We start from the raw sequence: 20182 nt of genomic DNA on the forward strand, positions 1-20182 counted from the left end.
ACCAGCGGGGTAAAGGACAATATCAAAGAACATCCCAAGCAGTGGGTCTAGCTTCTATTTAAAAAAAAAGTCATAGGCATGCTCTATCTCCCTCTTAAAGGTGGAATAAGAGTTTTATTTGTCCTCCCCTAAGCTGGGAGGACATGTACCAAAACAAAACAAACAAAGGCAGAATTCAGTTCCCTAGCTGGGGTTTTCTAGCCCACAATCTTCCAAGGTTTTAGCCCCACCATCCAGAAGCAGGAAGTCAATAGCTTCCAATATTTGAATTGCCCCCTTTCACGGACAGGAGAACTATTATCTGGCCCCTCTCTGTTCCTGATTGGCTCTAGACTCTGCTTTCATTAGAGGTCAGGTGAGGCTTAAACCAGGACAATTAGTCCCTGTCTTTCCGGCCAATTGGTGGTTAAGGCAATCCAACTGATTCCCAGGTGTCAGGAATCTTTGATGCCCTTTTGATTCCCAAAAGAGAGCCAGAATGGAATTCAAACAAACAAAAACACACACACACAAACCAAATGCTGCAGCTCACACAGAAAAATAAAATGTCCCCCACAAGACAAGATGATCTTTCATATTCCATTTGTATCACTCCCCTAATCACACCACACACAAAACAATGAGTTGTATAAAATATAGAATCCTCTCCTAAAGTATATACCCCACAGAGCACCAGAACACCCTCTCTCAGAAAATAAAAACTAGTTCTTTACACATATCAGAAACAAACTAAATCCTACCAATGGTATTGGTCCAAAATCAGATGAATGGTAAAACTGTCAATCATGCAATAGACAAGGCAGAAGTATTCAATAATTATTTTTGTTCTGTATTTGGAAAAAAGCAGGATGATGTAAGCATATCTTTCTGTTCTCTCAGTAACTAGGGAGGATGTTAAACAACAACTAGTTAAAATTTTAAAAATCTATAAGACCAGATAAGTCATGTCAAAGAGTATTAAAAGAATTGGCCAAGCAACTCTCTGAACCATTAGCACTGATTTTTAACAGATCTTGGAAGACTAAGGATGTACCACAGGACTAGAAAAGAGCTAATGCCATGCCAATATTTTAAAAGGGTAAATGGGAAGACTCAGGAAACTACAGACAGATTAGCCTGACATAACTCCTGGACAAAACCATGGAAATGCTGATAGGGGATGTAATCAGTAAAGGATTAAAAGATGGTAGCATAATTAATACCAATCAACATGATTTTATGGAAAATAAATCCTCTTGGACAAACTTTACTTTGTTTTTGAATGAGATTACAAGTTTGTTGGTAACTGTAAGTGCATTGACATAAGCTACTTAGATTTCTGTAAGGCTTTTGACTTAGTCCCACATGACCTTCATAAAACCCAATGTAGCCCACATTAAATCAATTAAAAACTGTTTAACTGATAGACTGCAAAACATAATTGTAAATATGGAATTGCCATCCAAGGAAGGCCCTTCTGGATCCTGCAGGGATCTGTTCTCAGCCCAGTGCTGTTCAATATCTTTCTCACTGCTCTAGAAGAAAATATATCTCACTACTAGTTACATTTGCAGGTAACACAAAAAATGGTGGAGTGGTAAATAACAGTGGAGACAGATCAGTTATACAGACTGACCTGGATGGCTTGGTAAGGTAGGCTTATTGGAACATCATGTGTTCTAAAACAGCCAAATTGAAGGTTATACATCTAGGAACTAAAAACGTAGGTCACTTTTATAGGATGAGGGAGTGTGTCCTGGCAAGGACTTAGGCAGGGATGGTATATAAAAGATGAACATGAGCTTCCAGTGTGATCCTGTAGCTAAAAGGGTGAACACAATCCTTGGATCTATAAGCAGGGGAATATCATTAGAAGTAGGGAGATGGCATTACCTTTGTATGCAGCATTAGTGAGACCATTACTGGAATCCTGGGTCCAGTTCTGGTGTTCACACATAAAAAAGGATGTTTAAAAATTGGAAAGAGTAAACAAAGGCTACAAGAATTACCTGCAGTCTGGCAAAGATGCATTACAGTGAGAGGCTTAAGAAGCTTCATCACATTTTTTCAAATCAAGAAAGGATATATATTTTTAAAAGATATTCTAGACATTATGGACTTGCTGCAGAGATTATGTGTGAGGTTCTATGGCTAGTGTTATGCAAGAGGTCAGACACAATTATCCCTTCTGGTCCTAAAGTCTATGAATTAGAAGTTGTATATACTGTTTGAGTCATAGGAAGTGAAAGTTTTGGAGGAATTATATTTGTAAATTCTTAAATAAATTCTAAATTTTATGTAAATCCATGTATCCGGCTTGCATTGCCTATCGTCAAGCTCCTCTTTCACCATTCATTATAATCGGTCACAACAAGCACTAGGACTGACATGAAGAGCATGTAAAAGCATAAAAGGCAATGGTTAAGGCTACGTTTATGTCATGGGAGTCATGGAAGTCACAGAATCCATGACCTCCAGAGACCTCTGTGACATTCTCTGCTTCAGCCCCAGGGAGGGCAGGACTCTGGAGCTGGCAGCCAGCGGGGCCCTGGCAGGGTTCCTGCAACAGGGGGCCCCCTGCAAGGTTCCAGCAACGGGCGACAGCCTCATGTGGGGGAAGGGGAATGCCTTGGGCAAGCGGCTGGGGGCGTCACAGAGAGGACACGGCATCTGAGAACTTTTGTTTATTGTCCGTGACCTGTGCGTGACTTTTACTAAAAATAACCATGACAAAATCTTAGCCTTAGCAATGGTAAATGTCCAATTGAAACACACAACTTCAAGATTAAACTTCCACTCTGCATGTTTTGCTGGCAGCTGAGATCAGCACTGATGTACTGCAATTTCAAATCATGACAGAGCAAAGTAAGAATGAAGCGGAGAACTTAAAGTTGGAGCTACAAAGATAAGTACAAGGAAAGGAACAATATTAATCTCATGGGTAAGGGTTTGGTGATTAATAAAGCTACTAAGGATATGTGAATATTTGGCAGTATGTTGAAGAGGACTTGCAGTTAACCAGCTACACGGGTCAACTAGAGGATGAAATATCCTTCTGATTCATGGCATTTTAGGCTAAGAGCACCAATTTGATTTCCAGGTTTACATGATATTTGAAGCAACATAATTGCATACAAATCAAGCAGGCACAAGGCCTTGTGTGAGCACAACAGCTGCCACAGTCCAAGACTGAGTGTAATATGTTCATTCCTCCCCATCATGAGGGATCAGCTCTGCCACACGTAGTCAAGGCCCTGTCTCCTTTGGGGAAGCTAGCATTGGCAGCGGTTTTAGGCTGGAGCAGTCCTTGTGTTCAGGGGATTGTCAGGGCTGTCATTGTTCCTGGCCTTACCTGAGCCACAAAGAGGTGAGAGGAAGGATCCTTGTACTCTATTCCCCCTTATCTTCCTCTGCGGGGTCCGGTGCAATCCAGCCCTGAAAGTTTCTGCCCAAAAAGGGATTCTTTTTGCCAGTTGTTATGACTGATTGATTGTGTGATTATTCCCAATGCTTTACAAGGGATTTACAGAGACAAGGTGGGTGAGGTAATATCTTTTATTGGACCAACTTATGTTGGTGAGAAAGAAGCTTTGAGTTTACACAGAGCTCTGCTTCAGGGCTGGGAAATTGTTGGGTCAATAAAAGATATTACCTCACCCACCTTGTCTCTATAATATCCTGGGACCAACAGAACTACAACACAGCATTCAAGGAATTTACAGATATTTCTGGTCCCCAATTTGCCATTAAATTTTCTAAAGCATCTCACTATAAACACTATAAGAGAGGCTCAAATTAAATGTATACTCCAAATTAAAAAACATAGTAAGAAGACCAAAAAAGTGCCACAATGGCTAAACAACAAAGTGAATGGAGTGGGGATAGAGGTAAAAAGGCATCATTTAAAAATTGGAAGTCAAATCCTACTGAGGAAAATAGAAAGGAGCATAAACGTTGGCAAGTCAAGTGTAAAAGTATAATTAGTCAGGTCAAAAAAGAATTTGAAGAGCAACTTGCAAAAGACTCAAAAACTAACAGCAAAAAAATGTGTAAGTACATGGAAAGCAAGAAGCCTGCCAAACAATCACGGATGAACAAAGTGCTAAAGGAGCACTCAAGGACGATAAGGCCGTTGCAGAGAAGTTAAATGAATTCTTTGCATTGGTCTTCACTGAAGAGGATGAAGAAGATTCCTACACCTGACCCATTCTTTTTAGGTGACAAATCTGAGGAACTGTCCCAGACTGAGGTGTCAGTAGAGGAGGTTTCAGAACAAATTGATAAATTAAACAGTAATAAGTTACCAGGATCAGATGGTATTAATCAAAGAGTTCTGAACAAACTCAGATATGAAATTGCAGAGCTCCTAACTGTGCTATGTAACTTATTGTTTAAATCAGCCTCTGTACAAATGATTGGAAGCACTGTTCCCTCTAAGCTGCGTGCGTGTGTGCACACGCACACAGATTCTAAACCCTGCGCACACGGGGAAACACCGTGCACACATTTGTCTCGCGTCCCGACCCCACATCCGTCAGGATGCCCTTTGACCACTCTAAAAGCGCTCAGGACGGGGTGGCGGCTGAGGGGGGCATGCGAGGGCTCTGGGCCCGTGTTCCGCTGGAGGGGCGCGAGGACTCTGTGCCCATGTCCCGCTTGGGGGGGGGGTGGTGTGTGAGGGCTCTGTGCCAATGTCCCTTGGGGGGGCGGGAGGCTGGCGGCATGCAAGGGCTCCGTGCCCGTGTCCCGCTGGGGTAGGGGGCGGTGACATGCGAGGGCTCCGTGCCCCTGTCCCGTAGGGGTGGGGGGGCTGCAGAGGACGCAGCTGAGCCCAGATTGCCCCCTGATCTGGGGGGATGAGGGGGAGGGTGCAAGGTGCAAGTTTCGCCTAGGGCGCAAAATAGCCTTGTGCCTCCGACCCGACCAGATCCAACCCTAAGAGCCAGAGGGATCTGCTGGCTCTTATGGTCTCCGCGTGCTGCCGGCGCCTGCAAGCCCTGCTCCGCGGCTCCGGTAGCGCCCACTGGCGCTTTTCCTGGCCAATGGGAGCTACGGAGCTTGCACTTGTGGCGGGCACAGCACATGGAGAGCGGCGATCCCCTTCCCCCTGCCGCTGTGACCCTAGGAGCCAGAGACCTTCCAGCAGGGCTGGTGAGTGCGGCCAGGGAAGCGGGCAGGGTGTGATGGTGAGTGTCTGGGAGGTGTGTAGGGGGCGGGGGAGGTGCTGGGCTGTGAGGATGAGGAGGGCGCTGGGCAGTGGGGGAGGTTTGTGTGTTTTGGGGTGCTAGGCAGTGGGGGCCTGTTGGGGGGTGCTGGGCAGTGGGGGAGATGTGTGTGTGTCAGGGCGCTGGGCAGTGGGGTCTGTGTGGGGCATTGTTTAGTTGTGGTGGAGGGGCTGTGGGGAAGGGCACTGGGAGGGAGGGAGGGAGGGAGGGAGGAGAAATCTGTGTGTATTGGGAAACTAGCGAGTGGGGGTGTTCTGTGTGGGATGCTGAGCAGCTGTGGTGGGGCTGTGGGCGGGGGGGCTTTGGGCAGGGGTGGTGGTGTGCACAGCACTGTGCATTTGTGTCAAATGTGGGAGGGTTGTGGGCATAGTGGGTTCAGGGGGTGCAGGGCAGGGGAGCTGTGTGGCTCTCTTCTCTCCCCGCCCCCACTCACCCAATATGTCCTGATATTTCACTCTTGCGATCCGGTCACCCTATTTACAGGCGAGTTTTGACATTGTTTGCCCGCCATCTATCAACACAGCCAGATTCTACTAGCTGGCAAGGGGGGAAAGGAAAGGAGGGCAATGAATCATACCCTCCCCGCCAGCATTTCGAACTTGGAAAGTTGATCACGTTGGGACGGTCGGGAGGGGGGACCCACACATCTCCTTGTGGTCTGTTCATTTGGCTGTGTACAAACTCAAGTACGTGAGAATAAACCAAAATGCCTGGCTGTAGTTGCTAAGGAACCGCAAAGATTTCCCAGAAATGAACAAAGGTAAGTGTTGTTTTCGTGACTGAAATCTTTCAAAGGCATTGGATTTTATACATTTACTCGTGATGTTTTACCATTTTCTGGCATTTTTTTGCCACAGATACATGGACGTGATCGGAGCTATGCACAAACTTCCAGTATCATGATCTGAATGATCTCCCGTTTGCCCTTTTGTCGAGTCATGCTGTTGAAATAGTAGCCATATAATAAAAGTATTAATTTTAAATAAACCAATCTGGTAAAAAAATCAATCCCAAAATGTCACTGTCTAGAGGTCTAAAGCATAAAAGAACAGCGACTTCATTTAAATCTGGATGAGACTATAGAGAGTCACACCAAAGTCACATAGTGTAATGCCTGTTAAACTTCATGAAATATTCACATATGATGAGGACAACGGAGTGGTTTGTGTATATTGTCGAGATGCCAGAGATCCGGGAGAATTTTCAACAGGAAGAATGTGGAATTATGTATGGAAGTTGGATTTCTTAAAGCATCATCTGTCAAATAAGCCTCATATAGATGGTGTAACAAGGCTTAGAAACAAAAACCCTTCCTTACGGAGCGGATTGTTTAGCATGATTCTTGAAAGTCCAGTTGAAAAGCAGAGGAGGCAAATTAATCTTGAATGCAAGCGCTGAAACACAGAAGACATCAAGGTACTTATTGACAATGTGTTCTTGGCTATTAAAATGAACAGCTCAGTGCTTTCTGTTCAGGATATTAATGACCATATGGAAAAGTATGTGCGCATACCAGCGAGCTGGAGAAGTAAAAATTATGCTTTTGAATTTCTTGAAATTATCAACTGCATTGTCCAAAATGACCTCATGCATGAAATAGCATTGGCAATGTTTCATACTCTAGCTGTTAATGAAAGCACTGATATATCCATTAACAGATACTTGATGCTCTACTTTAAATATAGATCCATAAATTCTGCAGACTATAAAACTTTGTTTGGTGGACTATTACGATTGCAAGAATGTGATGCTGTTTCAATAGCGTTTACAAAAAACACCAACTTGATCTAACGAAAATGATAGATTGAAAATGGTGATGTACACAATCTGATGGTGCCTCCGTGATGTTGGACAAACTCAATGGCGTGGTGGCTCAGCTGAAATGTGATATTCCACACTTAGTCAAGCAACATTGCATTGCACACTGGGAAGACTTGGGGATTTCCGATGCATGGAAAGAGGTCAAGCTGATAAGAGTTATCGAAACCTTAATGAGAACTGCCTACACGGTGTTCTGTCGGTCATCCAGGAGAAAATGCAAATTTCAGGAAATAGTGGATGCTTCTGAATGCTAGTCAGTGGCTTTCAGGCCACTCAATGAAGCGTGCTGGTTATCTTTGCACTTCGAGCAATTATTTGCAACTATAATCCTCTTCTGGAATATTCTGAGCAAGACAAAGATACTGATCCAGTTTCTAAATACTGCCACAAGAAGCTGAATACCATGGAATACCAAATAACATTAGAAGTTTTGAACGATGTTTTGTCAGAGCTGGCACACTGCTCCAGAAACAGGGCCTTACACCTCTTGAAGCATTTCACCTTGCCAGAGGTAAACTGAACAAGGTCAGAAGACAGTACCTTGGAGATTCAGTCTTATGGAGTGACAAAGTTAAGGCTCTCTTAGATATGAGCTCTCAAGAAAATAATGAAATTGATACCAGTTCCATAATAACTTTCATAAACATCTTATGTGCACATTTGGCAGACAGGTTTCCACAGGATGAAGTTCAGGAGCGGTCCGCTTTTGATTGTGCAGCAATAGTTAAGTGTGACTTCAATTTTGGAACTCATCAGGTCAAATCCCTATGTTCAAAATATAAAGACTTTCTTGCTGAAGAGATTGTTGTAGTCAGTCAGTACAATGACTTCAAGTTTGCAGTAGCCAAAAGAATCAAAAGCCAATTGGTTTTAAGTTTCCCAGATATGGTGACATTTGCTCACCAGAATGAACAGTTTCAGGATCTTGCAAAGTTGATGGATATTGGAGGAACATTCCTAGCATCAAGTGCAGACTGTGAGTGTGGCTTTAGCTTAATGAACACTCTAAAAAACAAACTACATAATCATTTACAAGTAGATCATTTGGACATGCTGATGTGTATTAAGAGTTACCAGCTGGACGGACGACAGATAGATCTGGACAGAGTTTATATTGAATGGGCAAATGAAAAAGATCACAGGGAAAAACAGTAAAGTTAGTTTAGCAGTCTTTGATATTTTGACCAATAAGGAAATTAAAATGCATTTGTAATTACATTTCTTATTCTTGGCTGATAATCATTTATTGATATTTTTTAGGAAAATTTTAAATTTAAAACACAAACTTTTGTTTTTCTTTTCTTTCTTTTTTTTTTTTTTTACTTATGATGTCTCTATCTGAACACCCATATAAATTGACACAAATTGCAAATTAAAACTTTTTAAATGTATAAGCATTTTACTCGCTTGGGCGCATTTGCCTCATGGCACACAAATTTGAACTCTGCTTCAAAAATTTGCACAGAAGAAATTTTTTGCACACATGGCCTGTCAAAAATTAGAGGGAACATTGACTGGAAGATAGCTTAATGTGATGCCAATTTTTAAGAGAGACTCCTGAGGCTATCTTGGCAATTATAAACTGGTAAGCCTAACTTCAATACCAGGCAAATTGGTTTAAAACTATAGTAAAGAACAGAATTTGCAGACACATAGATGAATTCAATTTGTAGGGAAGAGTCAATGCAGCTTTTGTAAAGGAAAATCATGCCTCACAATGTATTAGAATTGTTTGAGGGGGTCAACAAATAAGTGCACAAAGTCTGATCCAGTGGATATCATTTATTTGGACTTTCAGAAAGCCTTTGACAAGGTTCTTAAGCAAAGTAAGCAGTCATGGGATAAGACGGAAGGTCCTCTCATGGATTAGTAACTAGTTAAAAGATAGGGTAGGAATAAATGGTCAGTTTTCAGAATGAAAAGAGGTAAATAGTGGTGTCCTGCAGGGATCTGCACTGGTGAGGCCACACGCAGAGTATTGTGTCCAGTTTCAGGGCCCCCACTACAGAAAGGATATGGACAAATTGCAGAGAGTCCAGCTGAGGGCAATGAAAACGATTAGGGCTGGGACACATGATTTATGAGGAGAGATTGAGGGAACTGGGCTTATTAAGTCTGCTGAAGAGAAGGGTGAGCGGGGGATTTGATAGCAGCCTTCAACTACCTGAAGGGGTGGGGGGGTCAAAAGAGGATGGAGCAAGGCTGTTCTCAGTGGTGGCAGATGACAGAACAAGGAGCAATGGTCTCAAGTTGCAGTGGGGGAGGTCTTAATTGGATATTAGGAAAAACTATTTTGTGTCAAACCAACCTGATAGCTTTCTTTGACAGGGTAAAAAGCCTTGTGGATGGGGTGTACATGTGGTAGATGTGGTATATCTTGACTTTAGTAAGGCTTTTGATACTGTCTTCTCATAAACAAACTAGGGAAATATAACCTAGATGGAGCTACTATAAGGTGGGTGCATAACTGGTTGTAAAATCATTCCAAGAGAGTAGTTATCAGTGGTTCACAGTCATGCTGGAAGGACATAACGAGTGGGGTCCCACAGGGATCGGTTCTGGGTTTGGTTCTGTTCAATATCTTCATCAAGATATTTAGATAATGGCATAGAGAGTACACTTATAAAGTTTGTGGACAATACCAAGCTGGGAGGGGTTGCAAGTGCTTTGGAGGATAGGATTAAAATTCAAAATGATCTGGACAAACTGGAGAAATGGTCTGAAGTAAATATGATGAAATTCAATAAGGACAAATTCAAAGTACTCCACTTAGGAAGGAACAATCAGTTGCCCACGTACAAAATGGGAAATGACTGCCTAGGAAGGAGTACTGCAGAAAGGGATCCAGGGGTCACAGTGGATCACAAGCTAAATATGAGTCAAGAGTGTAATGCTGTTGCAAAAAAAGTGAACATCATTCTAGGATGTATTAGCAGGAGTATTGTAAGCAAGACACAAGAAGTAATTCCTCCATTCTACTCCACGCTGATTAGGCCTCAACTGGAATGTTGTGTCCAGTTCTGGGTGACACATTTCAGGAAAGATGTGGACAAATTGGAGAAAGTCCAGAGAAGAGCGACAAAAATGATTAAAGGTCTAGAAAACATGACCTATGACGGAAGATTGAAAAAATTGGGTTTGTTTAGTCTGGAGAAGAGAAGACTGAGAGGGGACATGATAACAGTTTTCAAGTACATAAAAGGTTGTTACAAGGAGGAGGGAGAAAAAATGTTCTTGTTAACCTGTGAGGATAGGACAAGAAGCAATGGATTTAAATTGCAGCAAGGGCAGTTTAAGTTGGACATTAGGAAAAACTTCCTAACAGTCAGAAAAAAAAAAGGAGTACTTGTGGCACCTTAGAGACTAACCAATTTATTTGAGCATGAGCTTTCGTGAGCTACAGCTCACTTCATCGGATGCATAAGGGTGAGAAAACCTGGATTTGTGCTGGAAATGGCCCAACTTGATGATCACTTTAGATAAGCTATTACCAGCAGGACAGTGGGGTGGGAGGAGGTATTGTTTCATGGTCTCTGTGTGTATATAATGTCTTCTGCAGTTTCCACGGTATGCATCCGATGAAGTGAGCTGTAGCTCACGAAAGCTCATGCTCAAATAAATTGGTTAGTCTCTAAGGTGCCACAAGTACTCCTTTTTTTTTGCGAATACAGACTAACACGGCTGTTACTCTGAAACCTAACAGTCAGAGTGGTTAAGCACTGGAATAAATTGCCTTGGGAGGTTGTGGAATCTCCATCCTTGGGGATTTTTAAGAGACGGTTAGACAAACACCTGTCAGGGATGGTCTAGATAATACTTAGTTCTGCCTTGAGTGCAGGGGACTGGACGAGATGACCTCTCGAGGTCCCTTCCAGTTCTATGATTCTATGAAGCACTGGAATGGGTTACCTAGGGAGGTGGCGGAATCTTCATCCTTAGAGGTTTTTAAGGTCCAGCTTGACAAAGCCCTGGCTGGGATGATTTAGTTGGCGTTGGTCCTGCTTTGAGCAAGGGGTTGACGACATGACCTCCTGAGGTCTCCTCAAACCCTAATCTTCTATGATTCTATGGTGTGGAGTGGGACCAGTACTGTTCAACATATTCATAAATGATCTCAAAAAAGGGGTAAATAGTGAGGTGGGAAAATTTGCAGATACAAAGTTACTCAAGATAGGTAAATCCAAGGGGATCTCACAAAATCCAAGGGGATCTGAGCAACAAAATGGCAGATGAAATTCCATGTTAATAAATGCAAATTAATGCACTTTGGAAAACGTAATCCCAACTATACATACAAAATGATGGGGTCTAAATTAGCTGTTACCACTCAAGAAAGATCTTGGAGTGATTGTGGATAGTTCTCTGAAAACATCCGCTCAGTGTGCAGCAGCAGTCTAAAAAACTAACAGAATATTAGGAACCATTAGGAAAGGGACAGATAATAAGACAGTAAATATATTTCCTCTATTTAAATCCATGTATGCCCACACTTTCAATACTATGTGCAGTTCTGGTTGCCACATCACAAAAAAAGATATATTAGAATTGGAAAAGGTACAGAGAAGGGCAACAAAAATGATTAAGGGTATGGAACAGCTCCCACACGAGGAAAGATTAAAAAGACTGACTCTTCAATTTGGAAAAGACACAACTAAGGGGGGATCTGATAGAGGTCTATAAAATCACAAAGGTCGTGGAGAAAGTGAATATGGAAGTGTTATTTACTCCTTCACATAACACAAGCACCAGGTGTCATCCAATGAAATTAATAGACAGCAGGTTCAAAACGAACAAAAGAAAGTACTCTGCGCGCAACACACAGTCAAACCTGTGGAACTCATTGCCGGGGGACATTGTGAAGGCCAAAACTATAACTGGGTTCAAAAAAGATTTAGATAAATTCATGGAGGACAGATCCACTAAGGGCTATTAGCCAAAATGGTCAGGGATGCAACCCCATGCTCTGGGAGTCCCTTGCCTCTGATTGCCAGAAGCTGAGAGTGGATCACAGGGGATAGATCCCTCAATAATTGCACTGTTCTGTTCATTCTGTCTGAAGTATGTGGCATTGGCCACTGTTGGAAGACAGGATACTGGGTTAGTTGTACCACTGGTCTGAAGGCTTTTCTTATGTTCTAACACTGTGTGCTTTTTTATCAAAGTACTCAGGGCCATGCCCAGCTGCCATTACTCAGGCAAAACTCCCAATGAATTCTGGGTAAAGACTGTAGGATCAGCCCTTCAAATTTTGAGGGAGGGTGGTATTGTTTATTCAGTTCTAGAGATGAGCCACAGATACAAATTTCAGAACTGAACTGCTCCAAAATTCAAGGAGTTTGGGCTCAACTGCTCTATCCATCTGATAAAGAAGGAGACCTGCTGCATGTTGTGTAGCATACCAAACAGATTTAAAATTACATAACATGCACCAGGGGCTTTACTTTAAGAATAAACTAGCCCCCTAGTCTGCAAGGCTGTCTCTACAAGTTAGTTCAAGATGCCTGTTATAAAATGAACAACAAACTCCAGGCTCTCACTTTGAGGATCTATAGTGGTTCTTTTCCTTCTTCATTGCTTCTTTAAATAAAGTAAAAGTAGTCCACATCAAAAGTACAGATTTGCTCTGACTATGGCTCAGTCTGAACTGGAAAGAGCTCACGAAAGCTTATGCTTAAGTGTATGCTCAAATAAATTTGTTAGTCTCTAAGGTGCCACAAGTACTCCTTTTCTTTTTGCGAATACAGACGAACATGACTGCTACTCTGAAACCAACAGTTCAAGTGGGTTTGGATACGATGTTGCCATGAGAAGCCATACTTGCTTAAGTATACAAATAACTGATCACCATAAACGTTATTAGTAAGCTGGAAAGGATAAAGGCACTAATTCAGGAAAGCATTTAATTATATGCGTAAGTGCTTTCCTGAATCAGAGCCACAATGAGGAGCTACATAGTAAGCCAGCTATACTAACCTTTTCTCTGCTCACTCCTTGCAAAACAATAGCACCAGAACCAGCTTCTGGTTTTAGAATTTCCTGGGCTACTGTAGTGGTGTCACTTTCATGTTGATTTCCAGCATTTGTTGAACCTTAAATAAAATAAAATAAAATAAAATAAGAGAAAACACACTAGAAGACATTTATCAGGGAAGAGAGCAAACATACAGTAAGGCAAAAGAAAGAAAATAATTGGTATTTGACAAAAATACACAAACAGAAGATGAAACTGCGAAAGAAGAAGAGAAACCCCCAAAACTCAAGGCAAAAATAAAATCTTTCTGTAATAGAGAAGGATGGAATTAAATAAAACCATTTAGTTATTTCAAAAACTTTGAAAGATGGTCAGGGGAATTTTTTTTTTTAAAGTGCAAAAAGAGAGACGATAGCTACAAAAGAGAGGATATACTGTAGGAATGGGTGAGATAAGGAGAGTGCATTGGATGATCTTCTTGCTTCAACCCTTTGCCGTCCCACTGCCTAACTTTCAACTGTGCAGATTTAAAAATGAGGGATGTGCCCTGCAAGGTTTGTTTGAGGAGCCGTTGGCTTAAGAGTGAGGTAATTAGTTATGCAGTATCCTCTTTGGCCTTACTCCTATTGCTGACCCCTGCTCTAGTAATGTGTTTGTGTGCTGCAATTTTCTCACTATTGGAGAACTGGGTTCCTCTGTGCTTCGTGCCCTGCTTAGCACTTTGTGCTTTGGCACTTACACATAAAATGTTCCATGCCTGCGCTACATAGGATCAAGTACTCTATACACATCGGGAAAATGGTGCCTCACATTTTAGATTTTGTACCCCTCCCAGTTTCTCACTTTTCATCACCATGACCATCCAATGAATGACAGTTAAGTGACCCTGTTGCTAAGACAGTAGGCTGGAGCTCAAGAGGTCTGGGTTCAATTCTTGGCTCTGTCACAGACTTCTTGTTTGACCTTAACCAGGTCACTTCGGGACAGATTTTTAAAGGTATTTAGGTCCCTAAAGATGCAGATAGGGACAAAGTTTGATTTTCAAAAGTGCCTAGACAATTAACTCCCACTGAAATCAATGTATGTTTAGGTGTCTAAGCACTTCTGAAAATCCCACTAGGCACTTCTCTGTACCTTTAGGTGCCTAAAGACCTTTGAGAATCTGGTCCTTAATCTCTCTGTGCCTGTTTCTCCACTGTAAACTGGGGATAATACTCCCCTACCTCACAGGGTGTGACAAAGATACATTTGTCTGTGTGGTACTCAGACAGTACTGTGATGGATAACAGTGGTGTTAAGTATGCAGAATTCATTACCATAAGAGATCACAGAATTAAATACTGGAGCTAAATTTTTAAAAGGAGCTGGATAATTTTAGAGCCAATAACATTTATATTTATACATTCTAAAATGGGGTAATGACACTTCATGATCCCAGGCATCAGCTGATCTAAGCAGAAGTTAGAGAAGTAAAAATCCTTCCTTCATATAATACTGCACAGTTGACCAGGTACACAACTGTGAGACGCCAGAACTGGTGGGTATGCGTGTCTGCTGGCTTGCATTACTGTTCACTGAGATTTATACAGACCAAGAATTTATTTTAATTCTTTGTTTTATCTGTTTTTCCTCTCAAATAAACTACAGTTTATTTAAATGCAGCTATGATTGGGACTCATCTTTGTTGATGGGGGTACGCCTGCTCTTTGTACATCTAAGAACTATGGATCTTTTTTGCCCAAGGTGTGGTTAAATGATCTGTGGGCCCGACAGTTAGCAAAAAGGGGCTCAAGAGCGGTTGCAGTCTCTACCTATGACCACTGTTACAATTGACCAGCTTGAAAAATTCAAAGTGCAACTGTTTGGGAAATGTATTTTACCCTGCAGAAGGCTCAACACGTTCAGTACTGAAGAGACGCCCATCATAATAAACAGAGTATATTTCAAGTAGCACCTAAAATGTGCCACATGCTTTCCATACAGAGAAAATATAGGCCCGGCCCTGAAGAGCATAGAAATAAAAAAGGGTAGCATATAGTGCCTTGTTCTTTGATTGTAGGTGGTTCAGTTGTTTCATCTAATATATGATGTCCTGAGAAATCCATTTCTTCTGATTGAGCTGACACCGTTGGAGGTGCTCCTACAGGTTCAGCTATTCTTTCTTCAGGCTAAAAACAAAATAAATTCCCAAACAATTGCTTAGCAAGGAAGTAAAGCAGACATATTTGATCATTATTTCTGAGAAAAGTCTCACCATATAAAATGAATAAATAGGTTTGTTCTACTTCAGAGCAGAAACAAACCTGTTATATTTATGAATTGCAACTAGAGTCTTGGTTTTCTTCCAAATAGTACTTTTTTGTGCACTTGTTCCTAATAATGCCTAATTCTTTCGAATGCGTTTTCAGTTACTGCTAAAAGGCAGGTAACAATACAATTAACATTTACTAACAAGCAGTATTTGCACATGGGTACATTACAATCAAGCTTTTTTCTCTTTAACTGCTGTTCTTTCTTAAATACCTCATTTCTGTTTGGCAGGAACCATCTCATTAATTTATAGCAATATGGTTTTAATATGAATTCCATATAAGATGTATGAAAGTTTCAACTAAGTTCTCCTGAAAGGCTAGGAAACAGATTTGAAATCCAGATCCTCTGGGCTCGGGAAGAGAAATTTGGCACAAGTCTGGAGAGGGCACAGGTGGCACGAAGCCACCATAGTGGCCTCTTGGTCCTGGAGCTGGCAAGTGCCAGCCCTATCCACAGAGGTGGCAGTCTGCTCTGCCTTCTGCTGGCTGCCCGTGGGGTTAGGTAGATGTAGGAGCACACCTGCCATAGCACATACACAGGGCTTGTCTATACAAACGGTTAATTTGTGGCAAGCTGGGATGTAAATCTACCTTGCCATGCACTAACTGTCTGTGTGGACCCTGCTGACATGACTAAAATTTCCTTAGTACACTTTAATCTACACACTTTATAATGAGAGTAGACCAAAGGGCATTATAGAACTTTAGTGCATGGCAGCAAGGTCCACGTGGACAGTTTGTGCATGGCATATTAGTGTGAGGTAGAGTTACACCTCAGCTTGCCATGCACTAACTGTTCACAGAGGCTTGAGACAGAGCTGGCTCTGTGCCACCAGAGGATTGCCCTACTCTGTCCTCCACTGGCCAATTAAGCAAGGTTTAAATGTGATTTGTGTTACCATAGCAACATGGAGCACATGCAGTGGGCCAAAGAATCTGGCAGCGATGCACACAATGGTAATAAGGCATTTTAACATATTTTGCTACACGTGTAAAAGAATGGAATTATGCCTAGAACATCTTTAGCCTGATATTATCCTTCTGTTTTTATGTATATACAAGAGGGAAAACCCTTCAAAGAAGTTTGCTGTGTTTCATAATAGAACACTAGAAATAAGGTTTAAGGCCCTTATCCAGGAAAGCATCCCTATTCAAGATAGCACTTAAGCATGTTCTCAGGTCTCACTGAAATCAATGGAAACTAAGCACATGATTCAAGTTCAATATGCACTATGATGCTGTCCTCATTTTAAAAAGAAGGACAGTGACAGCACAGAGGGGAGGACTGAATACTAAGCCCTGGGGGCAGGGACTGTTTTTGTTCTATGTTTGTACAGCACCTAGCACATAGGTACTCTAGTCCCCATTGGGCTATCACAATACAAATCACAATTATGATTGGTGGGTGCAGATTCTGCTATTTCCAGATTTGAGTCTTACTACTGATGGTAAAAAAATAAGATAAAATAAAATTGCTATTGAAGGCATCATGGCTTCACTGCAGTTACTTGTAAAGCTCTGAAGAAACATAGGGTATGTCTACACTGCAATTAAAAACCCGTGGCTGGCCTGTGCCAGTTGACTCAGGCTTGTGGGGCTTGGGCTAAGGGGCTGTTCAGGTTTGGGTTGGAGCCTGGGCTCTGGGACCCTGTATGGCGGGAGGGTCCCAGAGTCTGAATGTCTACAGTTCAGTTAAACAGCCCCTTAGCCCAAGTCAGCTGGCACAGCCCAGTCACAGGTGTCTAATTGCAGTGTAGACATACCCATATTTGTTTTAGGAAGTCAATTCTGACTTGCAATTTCTTTCAAAGCTTAAAGAACAAAGGATAACTGAAGTCTTGTTCACTGTGGGCCAGATCCAACTCCCAATGAAGTCGACAGGTGTCTTTCTATTGATTACACTGGATTTCAAACACCTTCACTCTAACATATTACATAAATTTGTGTTCGCTCCTTATTTTCTCTTTTCCTTTACTTTTGTATACCTTTTTTGTGATATACTCCAACTATTCATTGGAGCCAACAGCTAAAAGTACCCTTAAATATAATCTGTTGATTGGAATTATAATAAACCTAGACTATTAAGCTTTGCCATGTTTTAACATGCAGTACAGGACTTTGTGTATATAAATCCTTTAATAATGCTGGATCTTGATGCCTATGCCTCCTGCAAAAGGAGCAGATATTTTTTCCTCTAAATACAGTCTCCAGTGACTTTCCTCTTCTGCTTCTGTATAACCAATACTACACAGAAACAATAGATAGAAAAGGACAATCCCTGGCTTTGTTCAATTATTGGTATCAAATGTTTTACATTAATGTGAAGACAAATTAAGCAGAGGAAAGATTTACATAAAACATTTCCTTTTACTAATGTTAAATAATAGATAACCTTTAATAAAAGGAAAAGAAAGTGATCTTGGTAATTCCACTCCAAAATCTCACTTCCTTCCCGAGAAAGATAATGGGAAAAATACTGAGGGGAAAAAATGGTTACACATGCAAAAGATAATAGAACAGTGAGCAGTAAGCAGCACACTGCATGTTAATAAAAATAAAATCATGCCACGTAAATTTGATTACTTGATAGAATTACAGGGATTAGTAGATAAACAGTAAACCAAATATACTCTGATTGGATTTTAGCAAAGCATTTAACAATCGCCCATGAAATCTCTCAAAATTAATCCACACAGGAGCACTGTCAAGTAAAAAGAAAACTGGCTGAAGAACTGTATGCAAAAGGTTAATGATAAAGAGCAATATACTGAGCTGGGAGAAGGTGTATGGTGTGGGTCACATGGATCTCTGTGTTAGAATCATATATTCCCTCTGCATACACGCACTCTACCCAAGTACAGGGAAGAGGGATCGCTTTTTCGGGAGGCACATAGATGGAACAGAAGGCAGCCCCTCTGTATGTGTTCTGTGGGGATATGGACGAAAGGGTGGGAGTGGTTGCAGCAGAACATGAGCTGCATTCCCTGCAGACCCAGTGAATTTCCATGTATAAATCTGGACAGAAGTCCACAGAGGTTGGAGCTGGGTTAACTCCCTCTGTGGCTCCTACTAAGCAGGCAGCCAAAGAGGACAGGCAAAGGCAATAGCAACCTGGCTGCTGCAGCGGGAGAGAAACTACAGGATCTGTGTGGAAGGGCAGCCATGCTTGGACAGATCCTGTGCCCACACCTTCTGTTGGGTCCCTTCAAAGTGGATCTCCAGGATCTCTGTGGTTGGGAGATCTCACTCACAGCAAAGCTCCACAGCCCTACAAAACTCTCTGTCTGGAGGGGTGATTCCCAGGAAACTCCATGAGCTCACAGTTTTCTGTCTCTGGAAACTCACGCACGAGTTTCTCTGTGGGAGGAGGTTTTCTGGCCTTTAGAATGTAGAGAAGGAAAAGGCCTGTTAGGTCATCTAGCTCACCTCTCTGCCAGTCCAGAATGGTTTGTTATTGCACATTTAGGACCCAAATCTACAAGGTAATGGGCACCTCAAATGAGGTGTGCTGAGGACTCTCCTCTCCCAATTAAGTTCAGAAGGCATTGCTCAGCACCTCACAGAAGTGGGTCCAGATATCAATGTGCCAAGTAATAGGGTTTCCAACACTTCCCTTGGGAGAATGCAACATAGAAATATTTCATGGCTGTAACAGGGTGTATGGGACTGGGGCCTTAGGTGCCCAGGGAGCATTCAGCCCTCTTCAGTTATCAGACACAGCAGGAATGGGACAAGTGGTCCCTATAAAGAGCTGAGAGAGCTCAGGTGGAGAAGAGAGCTACAGGAAACAAGTGGGATCCTGTAGCAGGCCCTGAAGTGGGGTAAGAGGTGGAGGGAAGAAAGAAGGTACCAGGGGAAAGGCTTCTGAGCTCCTGTAGCCTGTGCTGATCAAGGGAATAGCTTTGTTTTGTGTGAATTGAGAGTTTGTGTTTCAATTAATAAACCATGCCCTCAGGCAATGGCCTGAAAGAGACTGAGATGTGGCAATAGGTTTTTCCTGGGCTGGTGAGGGAGCTTACAATGATATTCAACCTAAATATTCTGTTTCCTTACTTCATCCCATTATTCTCATTTACACTCCCTGTCAACACTAGCGTTAAGTGCTCCAAGCACCCTGACTTCTGCCCATTCGTTAGGCAGAAGTATAACTAATTCCCAAGGAAAGTGGTGGATGGTGTATTTGAAATGAGAGTAGACAGGACTCTAGAGAATGTGCTGTCGGGAGAAATCCTGCATTGTCAGGGAGATGGACTAGATGCCCAGCAGGTCTTTTCCAGCTCTAAACTCTAGGATTTATTTAATCCTTGTTCAGAACTATAGTACATTTTCCCCACGAGACAAAGGCATTTCTGGAATTTATTTTTTGCCACCTTCAATATTACTTCCTAAGGACTAGACTGAAGCTTTACATCCCTGCCCCAGGAAGGAACTGTGACTCAGGGAAGCTGCACCTGGGGAAGAGTAATTTTACTAAGGCATTTTAAAGGATGCAACAGACTCTTCCTTTGCACCAGCCAATTCTCTACCCATTGGCATTCTGTCCCACTTCTTGCCCACCTGCATGTGAGCTGGAGGGAGAGAAGAAAGCAATGGCGCAGCACAGCCTGCTCTCCCCCAGTGCACAGAGTGGCAATTCAGGTAAGTGTGTGCACGTGCATGGCACTTATGTCCCCTTGTCACAATCTTGCCCTGAGTCTCTAATTACAATAGCTATGTTGCTATTGTTGTTGTTTTCCTTAAAGAAAACGCCTTTTAGTAGATTATGCATTGTATTCCTGATTAAATAGGACAATCCACTACAGGCTGTCAAGTATTACACATATACATGGCCCAATGTATATTTTATGAGCCCTGAATTGATCATCATCATTTAC

The 20182-nt window shown here is 42.1% G+C and overlaps 1 protein-coding gene across 6 annotated transcripts in view; it reads right to left on the minus strand.

Moving 5' to 3' along the window:
- Positions 1-20182, minus strand: part of COL15A1 (collagen type XV alpha 1 chain) — a 290144-nt gene that overhangs the window by 154589 nt on the left and 115373 nt on the right. For all 6 annotated transcript variants that reach the window (XM_048839369.2, XM_075125516.1, XM_048839366.2 and 3 more), the window contains 2 exons: positions 15038-15164; positions 12999-13114 (listed from right to left, as the gene is read on the minus strand). In XM_048839369.2, the coding sequence (XP_048695326.2) occupies positions 12999-13114; positions 15038-15164 (243 nt within the window). The remainder of the gene's footprint in view (positions 1-12998; positions 13115-15037; positions 15165-20182) is intronic.

This window comes from Caretta caretta, chromosome 2, assembly GCF_965140235.1.
Source record: "Caretta caretta isolate rCarCar2 chromosome 2, rCarCar1.hap1, whole genome shotgun sequence".
Classification (NCBI taxonomy): Eukaryota; Metazoa; Chordata; order Testudines; family Cheloniidae; genus Caretta; species Caretta caretta.